Consider the following 17,591-nt stretch of genomic DNA (forward strand, 5'->3'; position numbering starts at 1 on the left):
ATGTCCGTCCTTTTTTCCCCCATTGACACCCTCCTCCCTGCTCACCCGGCCACCTTCACTGCGCTGTTATCTGTGTCCATTGGTTATGGAAAAACAGTGCATTGTGGGTAAATGTAATGGGGTGTTTTGTTTCTTCCTTTCTGTCCTCCTCCGTGGGGCCTGAGCAAATTCCTGATATTCACTTCTTTTGTCATTTGTCTCTTTCAGGTTACAATTACTCATGGGAAAAATCAGTCAGGGCATTTGGACTTAAATGTTCTTAAAGCCTCTTCGTTTGTTCACATAGAGGTTTTTAAAAGAGCTTTTCAAACCCATACCCAGTGTGGTTTTCCTGAAACATCTGAAAATGTCATTGGGAAATGATAAAGTGGGTCATATAACTGAGGGGTGAAAAATGTTACGTTGTGCAATTATTGACACTTCTGTAGTTAGTGTATCATTAAGTTAGAAATCAATATACATGAATAGAAAGTATTAGGGATCTGGCCTTAATTAGGGTTGCTAACTCCTATGCGAGTCATGATCTGATAAGCTCGAAAAAAATATTTTAAATTAGAATTTCCAAACTTTGAATGACATTAGAACATGAGAGTTCACTAAAGGAACTCTTTCCATTAATCCAGAAACTGGACTGCAGTTAACCAATAACTTCTGTATCAGTGACATAATTGCCCGCAAAATTGTTATTTGGTAATGGTTAACTTCTCTCTTAGTTGTTCACAGCAGGGGGTAGTTTTCTTTTATCAAGTCTTCTATTTATTATAATTCACTGTGGCTTAGACATTTTACCTTAGAATAAACAAACAAAACAAAAACCTCCCAGATACTAAGAAATAGTGCTGTTCATCCTCAGCCATTGTTAGTGAACTAAGGAAAATCCTTCCAAACACTAAAAAATTGATGGTCCCCACTGGGCAGCTAGCCTTCTCCCAGCAGAAGCCTCTCGGTGCTGATGGGGCCAGTCACAGCCGCCCAAGCACACTTGGTGTTCATGGATAGTGACCTGAATTTTGGAATTAAAAAAAAAGAAAGAAAAGAAAATGTTGCTCTGAGGTTGTGTAGAATTAAGGTTCGTGGAGAAATGCAGCCTTTTGGTAGTGTGAACATATGAAAGAAGCTTCTGGAATATTGGAGACGGGCCCAAGTCCAGTTTCATTGCATTGTTCTGCTGCTCCACATGTGAATCAAAAAAGGATGAGCACAGCCCTGGCCGATTTGGCTCAGCGGTTAGAGCGTCGGCCTGCGGTCCAGAGACACCCGGGTTCGGTTCCCGCTAAGGGCACGTACCTCGGTTGCAGTTTGTCTCTGGCCCTGGTTGTGGGTCGTGTGGGTGGGAGCTACTCGATGTGTCCCTTTCACGTGGATGTTTCTCTCTCTCTCTCTTCCTCTCTCTCCCTCCCACTCTATCTGAACAACAACAACAAAAAGAATGAGCACAGTTTACCAACAGAAAGATCTGCAACCTTAGATAGACATCACTCTCATTTTTACTTTAATGAAATCTGATAATAATTTGGATGGGCAGCAAGTCACATTATGGACCCAGAGTATCTTGAATTCCTTGGGTGCAGGGAGCAAGGCATTAACTGCTTACTAAGCTTTGTCTTGATTTGTTTTTATAAACACTCCTGACTTACACAAATAGATATTTATAAGTACTTAATGATTATGCAAATAAATAATTGAGAGCTGAGAGACAGAAAAACAGAACTTATTTTAGCATAGCAAAACTCTTCCTAAAGTCTTTGCCAGTTTGTAGTGTCAAGCCAAAAAAAGAGTGACAATCTTAACCCGGGATCTAAGAAAGTCTTGCTTTTGTTGAGACTGACAAAAATAATTTAATCGTAAATGAAGGGGATGGAGACTTGCCTGAAGGGTTGAGAGGATTTTCAGCTTAGATTGTCTAGTTCTGAGAAAGTCATTTCTCCCCATAGCTGGACTGGTAAGTCACCATGCAGGAGAAATTGCTTTGTCTAAGTAGCTTTTCTGTTCAAGGAATCATGGCATCACAACAAACTCATTGTGAGAGACAGGAAATGGGGCATACGTGGAGTCACTCAGTGAAAAGTTTCAATATTCCATCCACTTCCAGCTGTCCTGGGGGCAAGTAGAGACGTCCTAGCAGCTTCTTAGCCTCCCACGAAGGCAGACGCCATGTAAAAAGCCGAGCTCTGTGCTCTAGTCCTCACTTATTAAAATTAAGTCTCACAGGGGTTCTGGTTTTCTGTAAGATAATGTAGTACTTTGTTTCTTGCTTTTCAGAAACTAGAGTGTGTAAGAACCAAACAAGCTGATGATACAGATGATGAATACATTGTAGATCCACTGAAGCAAATCAGAGTGAACAGGCGGTTAATGGCTTCGGTGAATGAGTTCAGAATCACTCGGTGAATGAGTTCAGACTCACTGTGGGCCCAGCTCCTGCCACTTCCTGCTCTGTTAACTCATGCATTTAAAGGCTCTTTTGGACATTTGATGGTCAGTGTGCTTTCATTTACTACCAGCTTTCTCCTCAATAGTGGATATTATGAGCTGAATTGTGTACCCCTCAAAATTTGTATGTTGAAGTGCTGAGGCCCTTTACCTTCAAATGTGACTATACTTAGAGATAGGTCTTTAAAGAGGTAATTAAGTCGAATGAGATTATTAGGGTGGGCCCTAATCCAATATGACGGGTGTCCTTGTAAGAAGAGGAGATTAGGACACAGACAGGTGCAGGCGGAAGACTATGTGAGAACACAGGGAAAAGATAGCTGCACAAGAGGGGCCTCAGAAGAAACCAACCCTACCGACACCCTGATCTAGGATCTCCAGCCTCCAGAACTGTGAGACAATACATTTCTGTTGTTTGTTTTCTGTGGTATACTTTTATGGCAGTCCTAGTGAACTAATACAAATGACATATAAATATTCTACAAATAGTAAGTCTCTCCACAGCAATTTCTCACTTTAAAAACTCTTTTAAAATGTAAATATATGGCCCAGCCAGCAAGGCTTAGTGGTTGAGCATCGACCCATGAATCAAGAGGTCACTGATTTGATTCCCAGTCAGGGTCAGGGCACATGCCCAGCTTGTGGGCCAAATCCCCAGTAGGGGGCATGCAGGAGGCAGCCAATCGATGTTCTCTCTCATAGATGTTTCTGTCTCTCTCTCCTTCTCCCTTCTCTCTGTCTAAAATCAATAAAGAAAAAAATAAAATAAAAAAACCGTAATTATATCTTATTTTATCTATGTTATGGGCTAAATATTTTAGCCTCAGAACATTACCATCATGTATTTATTATACTTTTTTCTTATGATTATACAGAAAAAAGATGTTTGTAATATAAGAAACTTGAATTTGAAGATTTTTTAAAGCTATGACAATTAGAAAAAGAACTAATAGATACTTTTTCAAGCAATAATAAGCACTAGATTATAATTAGCTGTACTAAATGCGCTACGTGTATTATCTCACGTAGTCCTCAGTACAAACCATGAAGCAGGTAATACTATTCCTCTACCATGTTGTCCATGAGAAGACTGTCAGCACAGAGAAGGTTAGTGACATGCCCAGTGAGCAGAACCAGAATTCAAGCCCACTCCTCTGATCACTACATTCCTTGATTCAAAACACATAAAAAATACTTAGCATAGTCTTTGCCAGGCACACAGTAGTTATTATTTTTAAAATTTTAAAGGTGATTTTTACAGAGAGGAAGGGAGAGGGAGAGAGAGAGAAACATTGATGTGAGAGTGAAACATCAATCGGCCGCCTCCGGCATGCCCCCTACCGGGGATTGAGCCCACAACCTAGGCACGTGCCCTGACCAGGACTCGAACTAGGACCTTTTGGTGCACAGGATGACACCCAACCAACTGAGCAACACGGGCCAGGGCCGCATAGTAGTTATTATGGCTAATTTCCTGCCAGCCCTTTCCAAGACACATTGAGCTCAATGGACAACTCATGATCAGATGAACAACATGCTGGTTTTTTGTTTTGTTTTTTTTATCCTCACCGGAGGACATTTTTCCATTTTTGTTCAGGTAGAGTGGGAGGGAGAGAGGAACAGAGAGAGAGAGAAACATCGATGTGAAAGGAACACATCGAGTGGCTGCCACCCGCACAACCGACCAGGGCCGGGGACAAACTGCAACCGAGGTACATGCCCTTAGCGGGAACCGAACCCGGGTCTCTCAGGACCGCAGGCCGACGCTCTAACCACTGAGCCAAACCGGCCAGGGCCAACATGCTGGTATTATGCGTCATGTGTTAGGACCTGGAAACGTGTTTCTTTGGAAACTTTAAACCCCAAATTACAGTGGATACTCTACTCAAAAATGGCAATATAATGGAGCTACAAAGCAATATTTTTTATGCTGACAAATGAGAATTTATTTACAGAATGGTGTTCATTTGCAACCACCATTAATAAAGAATTCTTTTTTTAAATCTGTCCCCCCCCCCCTTGGGAGATGTGAGTTTCTGAAATAATAGGCCAGGGCAATCTCTCTCTCTCTCTCTCTCTCTCTCTCTATATATATATATATATATATATATATACATACATACATATATGACATTATATTAATTTCAGGTATACAAAATAATGATTCAATATTTGTATACGTTGTGCAATGATCGTCACAAAACTCTAACATCTGTCACCCTATATAATTGCACACAAAAATTTATTTTCCTTGTGAGAATTTCAAAGATCTTCTCTCTTAGCAACTTTTGATTATGCAATGCACTTGTGTTACGTGTAGTTATCACACTGTCCATTACATCCCATGACATTTATTTTATGACTGGAAGTTCGTACCTTTTGACCACCTTTATCCATTTCACCACCCCCACCTCTGGTAATCACCAGTATGTTCTCTATATCTATAAGCTTGGTGTTTTGTTTTGTTTTTAGATTCCATATATAAGTGAGATTATTTGGTATTCATCTTTGTCTGACTTATTTCACTTAGCATAATGAAGGGCACTTCAAATTTTCTACAGTAATCTCAGGGGAACCCAGAAACTTTATTATATCTCCGCAGGACTTTGTGTCAAAAATATCATTTTGGTGGTGGTTAGAAGATGATAAAGAGACTACTCCTCTAAGTGAAAGCAGGACAGAAAATTGAGATGTGGGGAGGTGCAAAGATAAACTTTGTTTTAGGGCCTAAAGGACTGAGTGTTGGATTAGGTAAGTCTAGCAACTGAAGAGAAATTGACCACGTCCTGGTCCTAGCTTGCAGTTTACCACAGGCCTGAGGGTGAGGGAGATGCTGATGGTGTGTGTGTGTGTGTGTGTGTGTGTGTGTGTGTGTTCCTAAGATCTCTTGCTTCAACTCAGTTAACAACAAACCTTTCTTCCCTTCTTTTTCTTTTTCATGTTTTTATTGATTTTTTTTAGAGAGAGGAAGGGAGAGAGAGATAGAAACATCGAGCAGCTGCCTCCTACATGCCCCCTACTGGGGATGGAGCCCACAAACCGGACATGTGCCCTGACCAAGAATCCAACCAGGACCTCTCAGTCCATGGAACGATGCTCAATCTACTGAGCCACACTGGCCGGGCCCCCTCCTTTTCTTTCTTCTCCTCCTCTCCCTTTCTCCCTTCCTTTAAAGATATACAGTTAAGTGTTGGGAGCTACAAAAGAGGGAAACAAGGTAGAAATGGGTGGACAAAGGGCAGAATGTTAGCTCTACAGTATAAATAGTGCTTTGCCCAGAGTAGGTTCTGAGCTAGTATTTGATGATGAATGAATGAATGAATGAACGAACGAACAAAAGAATGAACTGGGGAGGCAGCTAAGATCCAGTGCTGGAGGTTAAAGAGTCAGAATAAGAGAACAGGTTGGAAGAATTGGTAAGGTCGTAGGTTGGGATACAGTGACTCATAACAGATGTGTTTTCAGGGTAACTGATAAGAAGCCAGGTAAGGGTATGATCTCAGACAACATGCCACCAAGGGCAGCAACAATTGATTCCACATGGGTGGTGTAGGTGTAGGAGGCAGGAGGGAAATGCTTTCTCAGGTATTCTTTGCTCTCTTCCAGGTCAGATCATGCTGTTCCAGTACCTGGAGGCTGCCTATGAAGAAGAGTCACACAGAAGCCAGGGGTGGGACACACAGGGTCCCAGGGATCCGAGAGGATCTGGGCTGCTCACTGACAGTGTCTGTCCATCTCAGGAAGCAGCTGGCTTCAAGGCTAAACCAAGACAGGGTTGTTCTCTCTGCTTTGTTGTATCCTACGAGTCTGACACATTTGTATGTGTCACTGGGAATTGGCCACACACACCTGCATAAGAAGAATGATTCACCTTAAAAAAAAAGAGAGAGATAATATTTACTTGGTGCCTACTATGTGCCAGGAACCCTCAGAGCACTTTATATTCATTATCTCTTTCAAGCCTATGCAAATAGGGTTGTTGCTCAATTTATAAACGAGGCAGGTTTAGAAAAGTTAAGTAACACGTATTAGGTGATGGAGCCAAGATTCAAAACCAGGTCACATGTTTCACCTCTAAATAAAACAACATAAACAGTCTGTTTTGAAGCACATTGAAACATTCAGTGAAGCAAGTTAAAAATCAATGTTGAGAGCATCCCTGTGAAATAGATGCAAATCTTTCTAAGTCAAAAGGGTTAAATAATTTGATGAATGCAGTGCAATGTATATGCATGCATCTTAAAGTCTCTCTCCAGGCAGCAGTTTCTTAATTTCTCTCCTGTAATAAAAGTCCGTTCTTACCGAGGAACATGGAGCAAGTCAGTTTCAGAGGCTGGGTTCTTTGTCATCTGGAGTACAGGATTTCTGGTCACACCTGTAGGCTCCCTAGTGAAGGAAAGAGCAGCCTTTCAAGATTAAAGCTTTGTGCCTAACTGACCTGTGCAAGCCCCACGGATCATCTGACATGTTTATTGACTCCAGTGAATTTGACTCTCATTGAAAACCTCAGGCAATTTTTTTCTTCCTGGCTGTGAAATAATTGTCTAGAGACAGGGAGTCCTCCAGGGGGCTAGTTAAATGCCTCCAGAAGGCACAGGGCTTTGACGAGTCCCTCTGAGGATTTCCGTAGTTTCCAAGTGGCCTTCTTGGTCCAAGGATCTCATTAATCATACCCGTGGCGTGGCCGCTCCAGCAGTGTGTCCGGGAAGAATCCTGAAGAGGCTGCACCTCAGCCTCTCTGGGTGAAACTCTCCAGTGCTGAGTTGTTTCTCAACTTTAGAAACCCACACTGATATTTAAAAGAGTCACTAACTTGTCCTTTTCACTCTTACAAGACTCATCCCCCCCCCCCCCCGCCCTCACAGCTCAAAGCCCTTTGCCCAGACCGTGTCTGGCCAGGGGGTAACCTGATCAGAACTGGTGAGGAACAGCTTGGCAGGCTCCTGCTACCTAGGAAAAGTACACGCGTGTCCCATAACCACTCTCCTCAAGGTCCCCCCAGGTATCTGATGCCTTCCCAGGGAGTGGACCCTTAACTCTGCACAGCTTCTAGCCCCCGTGCTAGCTCCTCTCCATGCTGTTTCCTCCTGAGACCTCTACTGCCTGTGAAGCCAGGTGCCCACACCTGGGCGTCTTTGTCACCGTTGGATGACGCGGTCTCTGGCCAGACACCACTGCCACGGATGCCACGTGCGGGTCTCCAGGCCTAGGGACGCACTGCCAAGGTGACTGACCAGAATGCCTCGTCCCTTCTCTCGCCTCTCACAGAGCCCACAGGGGGTGAAAGAGGGGCTGTCTGTGCTCCATGCTGCGGACAACTCAGCGAAATATTCCCTTCGGCTCTTCCTTGTAGCTGCGTCGAACTCCTCAGAACGGCTCCAGGGGGATGGGAAGCGGACAGATGAGAGCTGAGCTTCTGCTTGCCCTTCTCCATCTAGGCTGTGTTACTGGGACCGAGTTTACTTCTCTTCCTTCCTTTTATTCCAGGATGAGAATTCTTTTCCCCAGGAGATGCCTCGGTTTTGCACAGAAACACATTCCTGGTGGGCTCAGCTAACAGCCTGGCAGACGCGCAGATGAAGGTGAATCCCGACCAGGGACGCAGAGCCCAGACCCAGGGCTGAGACTCAGACGGGGCAGCCTTCCTTCGCCTCCTCCCCCCTCCCTTCTTTTCTCCCCTGCTTTTTTCCAGTCTCCCCTTTTACCACACACAGACCTGGTATTCCTTCACTCACCAGGACCCGCCACGCGCCAGGCACTGCTCTCAGCACTTCGGATGGAGCAGTGACTGTAGAGTGGCAAGTGCTATAAACAGGAAATAGAACAGGCTGTTGTGATGGACGGTGACGAGGGGACATTTTACATGGGGACAGACTGTGACTAGGGGACACCTTACGTGGTGTTGTGAGAAGGTCTTTCTGATGAGATGGACATTTGGCTGAGATCTGAGTGACAAGAAAGCCCCAACTATCAACAACCCATCACCTAGGCGTTCCACGCGGAGAGCGCGCGCAGTATTTTTATCTTTATATTATATGTTTCATCTGCCTCTAGAGCTGCCCTTGCCCCCCAAAGAGGTAAGGAATGGGATTTTACACTGAACCCACCCCTGGCTGGCTAGGTCCATCCACCCAGGGGTGATGCTGGAGCCCAACTGGAGGGCGGTCATGGGAGTGACCCCATCTCACAGGGCGCTCTGCGGACGGGACCCTCTGCAGATCCCTCGTGGGCACAATCACGTCCCCAGATCGCTGCACACTCTCCTGGGGCTCTGGGCATGTGGTTTCCAGGGTTTGTAACCTCACTCCACAGGGACGGGAGCTTCGGGGAAATCCCAGCCCAGGTGCGGATCTCGGAGAGGAGAAGGCAGTGGGCAGCCCAGGTGCCCTGTGCTCAGGAATTCCAGAGTCCACATGATTAAGTCCTAGAAGAGGAAGAGGAGGGGTTTCTCCAATCACTGTGGGGCATTTCTGAGAGAGCAGGAGCATCAAACCTGGGTTTCCCAAGATGGTCAAGGGACTCAAGGAGCTCATGAGGGCGTGAGGGTCAGGGTCTTCCTTTCAACTCCTCAGAGGTGACACTGGTCACTACAGGCTGGGTCACTACAAACCTTGCTGACTTGTCCTGGGCCCCTGCCATGCGGCATCACGGGACTTCAGCACCGGTTCCCCGATAGACAAAGGCCTACTGAGCAGGCCCAAGAGAGTCGGCTATTTGCCTTTGGGAGTCTTCCCAGTTTCAGTCCTTCATACTGTCTTTGCTCATCTTTTCCTCACAAGGACTCCTTTTGTTTTCTCTCCACCTCTTCACTGCATCACATCCAATCAATTCTTCAAGGCCTATTTGAAGACTCACCTCCTCTGGGTGGCCTTCCCTGATTGCCATTGCTCCTGTTAACTTTTTCTTGCTGAATGCCCACAAGCACCTAGAATCTTTCTCATACATTCCTGGTGGTTCCTCTCCCTGTCCCCCTTTTCCTCCCTTTCTCCTTTCTACCCCCCCCCCCATTTTCCCTTCTCTTCCTCCCTTCCTTCCTTCTAAATAAGAATAAACTTATTCATCTCAACTGTTTTGAAAAAAAAATTATTATTACTAGATTCTGAATATATAACAATAGTATTTTAAATGTATGCGAAGGGTATAAAATATTAACAGTAATACGAAAACATGTACAATTCAGTGGTTTTCAGTATACTCACAATATTATGCAATCATCACTACTATCTAATTCCCAAACATTTCCATCACCCCCAAAACACCCCCGTTACCTTCCAAATCTCCCTTCCCCCATTCTCTAGTCACCACTTATCAACTTTATGTCTCTATGGATTTGCCTGTTCTGGACATTTTATATCAACAGAATCATACAATATGGTGTGTGACCTTCTGCATCTGGCTGGCTTCTCTTAGCATAGTGTTGTCTTACCCATGTTGTAGATGCATTAGTATTTGTAATGAGTGAATGACATTTCATGGTATTAATGTTCCAGTATTTTAGCCTCTTACTGGATAAATTCCAGTATTTTAAATCTTTACAGGTTTTTTTTTTTTTTCCTGTCTCTTGAGTTTTAGTGCTGACTTTCTCAGCCATTTGAGAGTGTTCCCAGCCCAGAATCACTTTAAATTCAATTCTCTGCTTCACAGCTTTTTAGAGCAATTAGGTTCTATCACTACCCAGGAGTGAACTGTTATATCTATGAATTATCAGGGGGAAATTCCTTGATCCCGCCTACCCACCTCTCCCTTTAGCACCAATGTATCCTTTTTATGTAACTTTCTGAATTCCAAATTCACATGAGGGCCTCCTCTTATTGTCCATCTTGGGAAGGACCGAGACTTCTCTCCTATGCCTACCTCCCTGTGCAGCCACCAGAACGACAGCTCCAGGTCACCAGAGCAGGGGCAGGTATGTGTAGGGTGAGAGCTGATTTCAGTGCTTGCTCACCTCCCAAGGTTTCTGTTTTCACTCAGCTTTTGGCTTCTCTGGGTTCTTTTCATTCTTGCCAAATTGACAATGCATGTAAAAATTTTTTTTGAACACTTAAAAAAATTCTAGCATTAAAAAAATTGTTTTAGAAGGAGAGTGATTCAGGATATTTAGCTCAGTACGTTGTTGGAAATGGGGTTCTTTTTAAAGGATCACTAAAGGCAGAAACCACACATGAACACGTGTATTGCATAATAGCATCTAAAACGATGCTAGGCACATCAACTCTCCTCAAGCTGCCTCCCTTCTTTCGGATTCATACCAGCCTTCACTTTCAGATTAACTCATTTAACAAATATTTATTAAGCACCTGCCTTTACCATGACACTAAGAGCTGGAAGATCCAGACAAGATAATATTTCCTCCTGCAACACAGAGAAAATAGAAGCCCTCTGGATTCTCTCAACTTCCCTTCTCTCTGCTTCAAAACTTGCCATTTTATTGGCCTTTCCATCACGCCCTAGTGAACTGCCAATTTCTTCACTGACATCAAATCTCTCAACATAAGATTGTATGTATGTGCTTTTCAAAGGAAGAAAATAGTAACTTAGAGAAATGTGATATTTGGTTTATGTAGAATTTTTTGTTTTTGTTTGTTTGTTTTTTATCCTCACCCGAGGACATTTTTCCATTTTTTATTCAGATAGAGCAGGAAGGAGAGAGAGGGAGAGAGAGAAACATCGATGTGAAAGGGACATATAGAGTGGCCGCCACCCACACGACTCAACCAGGGCCGGGGACAAACTGCAGCCAAGGTACATGCCCTTAGCGGGAACCAAACCTGGGTCTCTGTGGACCGCAGGCTGACACTCCAACCGCTGAACCAAACTGGCCACGGTGGTTTATGTAGACTTTAAAGATCATTAGCTATAGATTTCTTTGGGACTTGCTTTAGGACAGAAAGCAATATGAAAATAAAAGTAGGTTAGTGTTTATTGTTTTAGGAGATTGTGATTACTCATCTCATACTCCAAATGACAATAAATCAATTAAAGCAGGAAACTGTTAGTCTTTATTATTCTTAACTTCTTAGTTGTGTGGCAATGTACAGAACACCATTTTCACTAAGCGCTATCGGGTGGGGAACCTTTTTTCTGCCAACGGCTATTTGGATAGTTATAATATCAGTTGGGCTATATTTGTCAGGCTGATTTGATGAGGCGTGTGATGGTAGTTGGCACTGATTTTGCGGGCCTCATACGGCCCGAGGACCAGATGTTCCCCATCGCTGCAAGGAAGAGCTTTCAGACAGGGCAAGCAGGTAGAATCTACATGATTTGGTTGTGTATCGGCGATGAGAATGGCCCCTCTGACAATCACTTTTAAGCACTTTAATACAGCCAACTGGGGAAGGCAACCCAGTTCATGGATATGAAGGTTAGCCATTACCAGGTGCAGTGTGTTAACCTCACAAGGGGCACTCAGGGCGTCAGAAACGGTCACCCGTGTCCAAGTGTGCATCCAGGAAACAAGGTGTCAGGAAGCGGAAGTTCTCACCCTTTCTGAGATGGAGACATGAGCACCAGTGGTAAAGGCAATGGCCCTCTTCAAGGAGACACTAGCAGACTATATCTCTCATTCATAAATACTGGATCGCCTTGGAAGAGTATGGCAACCACGTGCCTGAGAGAGAGCCCGCTCTCCTGTGGGGGACTGCTCTGCTCTTGACTGTGCATTTTCTGTCTAAGGCTAAGCAATCTGTTTCATAATCTCTTTAGCTGTAACATTTTTTTATTTGCTAATCTGAAAATATGCTTCCATTGAGAGGAGCAGTTTTTAACTTTTTTGAAGTTTATCTCAATGATGAAACAATATATTTTGCAATCATTCACTCATTAAATAATTATTCAGTACTTACAATAGACCAGCCTCTTTACTAGGCACTGGAGATCCGTGGATGAATAAAACAGCCACAGTCCTTTCTTTTGGGAAATTTATACCTAAATATATAATTCTACAAAGATAACATTTAAGGATACAAAGACAATTAAACATAATTATACAAAACGTTGTAATTACAATGAATAAGAACTATGGAGGAAAAACATATAACATGTGCAGGCCTAGTCTGATCTGGGGAGGAGATAGGAAGCTTTCCTTGGGAAATGACATTGAAGTTTGGGGCTCGAAGTATTATTTGGAAGGAACCACAAGAAAGCCAAAGGGGGAGAAGGGGCCATAAAGCGCGTCCAAGGGGATATTCAAGAAAGTGGAAGGAGAAATCTTGTCTTTGAAAAGCCAAAGGAAGAGTCACGTGAGGAGCAATGGGAATTACAGCCATACGAGCAGCAGACCCGGGCTTTGTAATCAGTGTTGATGGTGTTGGATTTTGTCTCAGGAAAAACGGTAAGGCTCTGAAGAGTTGTAAGCTGCAAAGTGACTCAAATACACTTGTGGTTTTCACCAGTCTCTCAGGCTGGCTGTTTTGTGGAGAATGGATAATAGGGAAGTCAAACTGGAGAGAGGGTGACCTTTTAGGGGATGATGAATTTAGGAAGTGGAAATGAATTTGAAGATTAAAGATAGATTCAATAAACATTTGAGAAGTGGACTTGATAGAATTTGGTGAATGGCTGAAGAACCCTTATAAATCCAGGGTGCAATGTGGTCTGCGTTCAGCGCAGAATTAGGTTAAAGAAATTATCTGGAAGAAAAATATAATTGGAAGCACTTTAGAGATTTACTTAGGCTTTTGAGGAAATGGCAAATATCTTTATGGTATTATTTTTAACACACAATAAATCTTCTTTTAGAAGCCTCTTTTGCTTTCTCTCACTCTCCATGCTTTTCACACACTTAGGAAGAACCTTGAAAACAAAACTCTCTCTCGCCACTCATTCACTTTATATATGTTCTCAAAGGTCTTCCAGCATCTATTTGAAAAGGCTTCTCGCCCTGTCCGGTTTGGCTCAGCGGTTGGAGCATCGGCCTGCGGTCCAGAGAGACCCGGGTTTGGTTCCCGCTAGGGGCGCGTGCCTCAGTTGCAGTTTGTCCATGGCCCTGGTTGGTCGTGCGGGTGGCAGCCACTTGACGTGTCCCTTTCACATCGATGTTTCTCTCTCCCTCTCTCTTCCTCTCTCTCCCTCCCACTTCTATCTGAACAAAAAATGGAAAAATGTCCTCGGGTGAGGATTAAAAAAAAAAAAAAAAAAAAGGCTTCTCAGTACACCTCAGCTCTTCTTGGTCAGGCCTGACAACCTCCTTGGAGTGCCTTGTGAGTTGTTACATTTCTAGGAATTTTAAACATGATCTTTATTAAAAATTAAGTTGTATAAATGTAGAATTAAATACATTACCTTAAAAGCATTAAACATTTATCACCACATCACTGTCTAAGAGGCAAGTGGATAAACGGGCCTGGGCTCAGGAGACAAATCTGGGCTGGAAATACTGTTGTGGAAGTTAGAACATAGATGTGGAGTGGCTTCATGGACTGGTGATGTGAAGAAGGAATAGGTGCTAGATTTCATGCTCTGCTCTTGCCATCTTAAAATTCTTAATTTCCAAACAAGGGGCCACGTGTTTTCATTTTGCACTGGGCTGATGTAGGTGTTAGGGAGTTTTAAACCACAACACAGTGAAGCCCGGAAAGTCCAAGCGTGAAATGGGGAGGAAAGACTGTATATAAAGAATCCTACTTCGCCCTGGCCAGTTTGGCTCAGCGGTTAGAGCGTCAGCCTGCGGTCCGGAGAGACCCGGGTTTGGTTCCGGCTAAGGGCATGTACCTCGGTTGCAGTTTGTCCCCAGCCCTGGTTGGTTGTGCGGGTGGCAGCCACTCGATGTGTCCCTTCACATCGATGTTTCTCTCTCTCTCTCTCCTTCCTCTCTCTCCCTCCCACTCTATCTGTACAAAAAATGGAAAAATATCCTCGGGTGAGGATAAAAAAAAAAAAAAAGAATCCTACTTCGCGGAAATTCATTTATCGCGGTAGAATCTGGAACTGACTAACCACAATAGCCTTCCATCCCTCAGAACAGGTATTCTGTCTCGCTCACCTACTTGGTAGTGCTTTTGCAGATATTCCCTACCTACCCCCTCAACCCGTGTATTCTTCACAACCAGATCACAAAATTTCCTTCTTCTATTTTCCCTCTGTAATGCTCCCTTCTCTTTGCGCTTCTTTTGAAAACTGTTACCTTGCAAGGCATTAATATGTTAAGTGACATTGAATAAAAATGTTTCTGCTCAGATTGCGATGTCCCACATGCTCCCCTTTCAGTTCGGTATTACATGTGGTTAAGGTGGTTCTGGAATCGGAGGACTGGGTCTGAATTTTTGCTCTCGCCTGAGGTATGTGTCTTTGGTTTCTCTACATCTGTTTCCTCATTTGAGAAAAAGAATAATATTTACCTCTGAAGAGTATTGAAAACATTAAATTAGGTAATCTACATGAAGTGCCTAACAATGCCTGGCACATGGTACGTATTCAATTAGTGGTAGTTACTACATAGATTATTTTATTCCTATATGATGAATTAGGAACACCCAATAATCAAATTTGCACATGACATTCAGTAGCAAGGTTTTAGGAATAAATGGAACACTGGCAGAGATGAGCTGGAAGATTTGTTTTTTAAAAAGAATCTTCTTGATCTCACAGTGTTTGTCCCAGAGTGAGCTGGACAAAGCTCCTCTTCCCTCTTTTACCTATATACTGATCTAATCCACACAAACGGCGTGGATGTGGGCTGTTGGACACAGAAAGCTATGTAGCCATGCAGCCTTCTTGAACATGAAGCTAGGCATGTCGTAGGCACTCAAAATACTGTAGGTTATTCTCTTCACCACTGTTCCCCCAACTCCTACCTAGCACAGTGCCTGGCATGATAGGTGTCCATGTATAGGATACCACCAGGCTTCCCTTTGACCCCAATCTCTCTATTTCTTTTGCGCCTCTGGCTCAGGCCTCTGCAAAACCCAGGGCACACCCAGGCCCAGATCACTAAAGCTGCTCCCCGCGTGCGCGGCTGCAGTTGCTATGGAAACGGCGGGAACTAACAACTCGGGTCCCAGGGGGTGAGCGGGCCCTGGGAGGCGAAGGCAGCAGCAGGAGCAGCGTGACCCGCGCACAGCGCCTCTGAGGTCGCCGCGGAGTCAGCGGAGCCCCCGCCCCGCTCGGTGCCCTTCCCCCACGGGCCCCCGAACGTCAGTAGGGACCCCCACAGTCCTGCCCCCCCGTTCTCGTGCGCGCGCCGCCCTCGGTGTTCAGAAGGTGCCCGGGGAGCTTGCCGCGGGGCGCCGGCCTCGGGGAGGGGCGGCGGGTCCTGGGCTCCCCAGTCTCCTCCGTCTCTCAACGCACCTTTGTCGTTCATTTTTGGGCAAAGAAAAATCTGGTCAATTCCAGCCAGAATCGTAATTGCTTTCATCTGAGAGCAAGCAGGAGCTTGAGAGGTGAGGGAGCAAGAAGAAAATCAAGCTGTTTGTAGAGAATAGCGCAAACATGACGGGAGAAATTAAGTTTCATCTTTATAGCAAGTGTGTCCCCACCTCTGCTTCCTGCGCCCACGCGGCTCTGTCCCTGGTGGTCACACCTGGGCTCTGCGGGGCGCGTGAGAACAGGTGCGGCGCGCACGGCGCACGCTGATTGGCCGCCAGGACCGTGAAGTAGGAGACGGGGCGCGGGGAGCGCGGCCGCTCGTGGGGTCCTCGCGGGGCGCACGCCGGGCGCTGGGCCGTTGCTGCCTTTGACGCGGTCTGTTTGCCGTCCTTGCAGCGGCTGACGCGGCGAGTGCGGTGAGGCCGCGGGGCCCGGGACCGCTGAGCGCCAGCCGGCGGCGTGGCGAGAGGATGAGCGGCAGCGGTGCCAGGGCCAGCCACCGCGCCCAGCCGGTGGTCAAGAGCGTGCTGGTGTACCGCAACGGGGACCCCTTCTTCGCGGGGCGCCGCGTCGTCATCCACGAGAAGAAGGTTTCCAGCTTCGACATCTTCCTGAAGGAGGTGACGGGCGGCGTCCAGGCGCCCTTTGGGGCCGTCAGGAATCTCTACACCCCACGGACCGGGCACCGCATCCGCAAGCTAGACCAGATCCAGAGCGGGGGCAACTACGTGGCTGGGGGCCAGGAAGCCTTCAAGAAACTCAAGTGAGTCCGTCGGTCCCACCATTTCTGGGTGCGCGAGGGTGTGGGGTTGGCACCGGGAAAGGAATGACTCACGCTTCACCCAAAACTCAGTGGGTCGAGGGGCCGTGGCTCTGCGGGTTGGTGCCTCTCAAAGTTCCCACGGAAGTTGGGGTTGGAGGCCGAAAGCATGACTGGAGAAGCAATTTCACTTGGGCAGCGGTAGGAACAATCTTAAAGCTTATGTGTAAGGAACAGGAATCTTAAAAATAAAAGTGACCAAAGGTTACGTGAGCATTTTCTGTTGTTGTTTTTCTCTTTCCTCCCCACCCCCCTTTTCCTTGGAACCTGTCTTTTTTGTTAAAATCATTTTAAAGTACTGGATGCTAGACAATCACCAGAGGAAAGAAATTGCTCTCTGCATTCCCCCCACCCCCATCCTGTTGAAATTCTTTCAACCTTTCATTCCAAGTAGAACTGATCCCCCCCCCCCCCCCGTGACTGTCCACCCCCCACCCTGTATGTTTATGCTATTTGCATAATTCTTGGAAAAGTTGATTGCCTTGCTGTATTGGTCCACAGTCTGTCTCTGAGTACCTGATGGCCAGACCCTCAAGGACAGGGGTCCTTATTGCTGCTCATCCCCAGTTCCTGGCAAGGAGCTCACTCAGTGAATTAGCAAATTGTGTTTTGGTCTGTGAGGGGGACAGAGATGAACAAGACATGATTCTTTGTCTTTTTTTTTTTTTTTTTTTAGCAGTTTACAGTCTAACAGGAGAGACTACATGCACACCAATAATTCAATGTACAGTACAAAGGAAGGAATAAGTGCAGTTAGAAAAACAGTTATGTGGGAGTTCAGCGTTGACAGATTATTTCTGGTGTGTGTGGGTACTGTAGGTACAATTTAATATTCCACAGGTGGCTTTCCTTTTACAGCTTTATGGAGATACAGTTCACGTAAGTAAACCTCACCCATTTCAGTGGGTCTTATTATATTCACGGAGTTGTGCAGCCATCACCACAAAGTAATGTTAGTACATTTCCATCACTCCAAAAAGAAACCCTGTACCTCCTAATTTCCCCTTCTCCCCATCCTCTGGTGACAACTAAG

The 17,591-nt window shown here is 45.3% G+C and overlaps 1 protein-coding gene across 1 annotated transcript in view; it reads left to right on the top strand.

The window, feature by feature from the left end:
- Positions 1-16,208: 16,208 nt before the first annotated feature.
- DCDC2 (doublecortin domain containing 2) overlaps positions 16,209-17,591 on the top strand; it is a 167,646-nt gene continuing 166,263 nt past the window's right edge. The window contains exon 1 of the mRNA XM_036257332.1: positions 16,209-16,501. Within this exon, the coding sequence (XP_036113225.1) occupies positions 16,209-16,501 (293 nt within the window). The remainder of the gene's footprint in view (positions 16,502-17,591) is intronic.

The sequence above is a fragment of the Molossus molossus genome, unplaced genomic scaffold, assembly GCF_014108415.1.
Source record: "Molossus molossus isolate mMolMol1 unplaced genomic scaffold, mMolMol1.p scaffold_m16_p_12, whole genome shotgun sequence".
Taxonomy (NCBI): domain Eukaryota; kingdom Metazoa; phylum Chordata; class Mammalia; order Chiroptera; family Molossidae; genus Molossus; species Molossus molossus.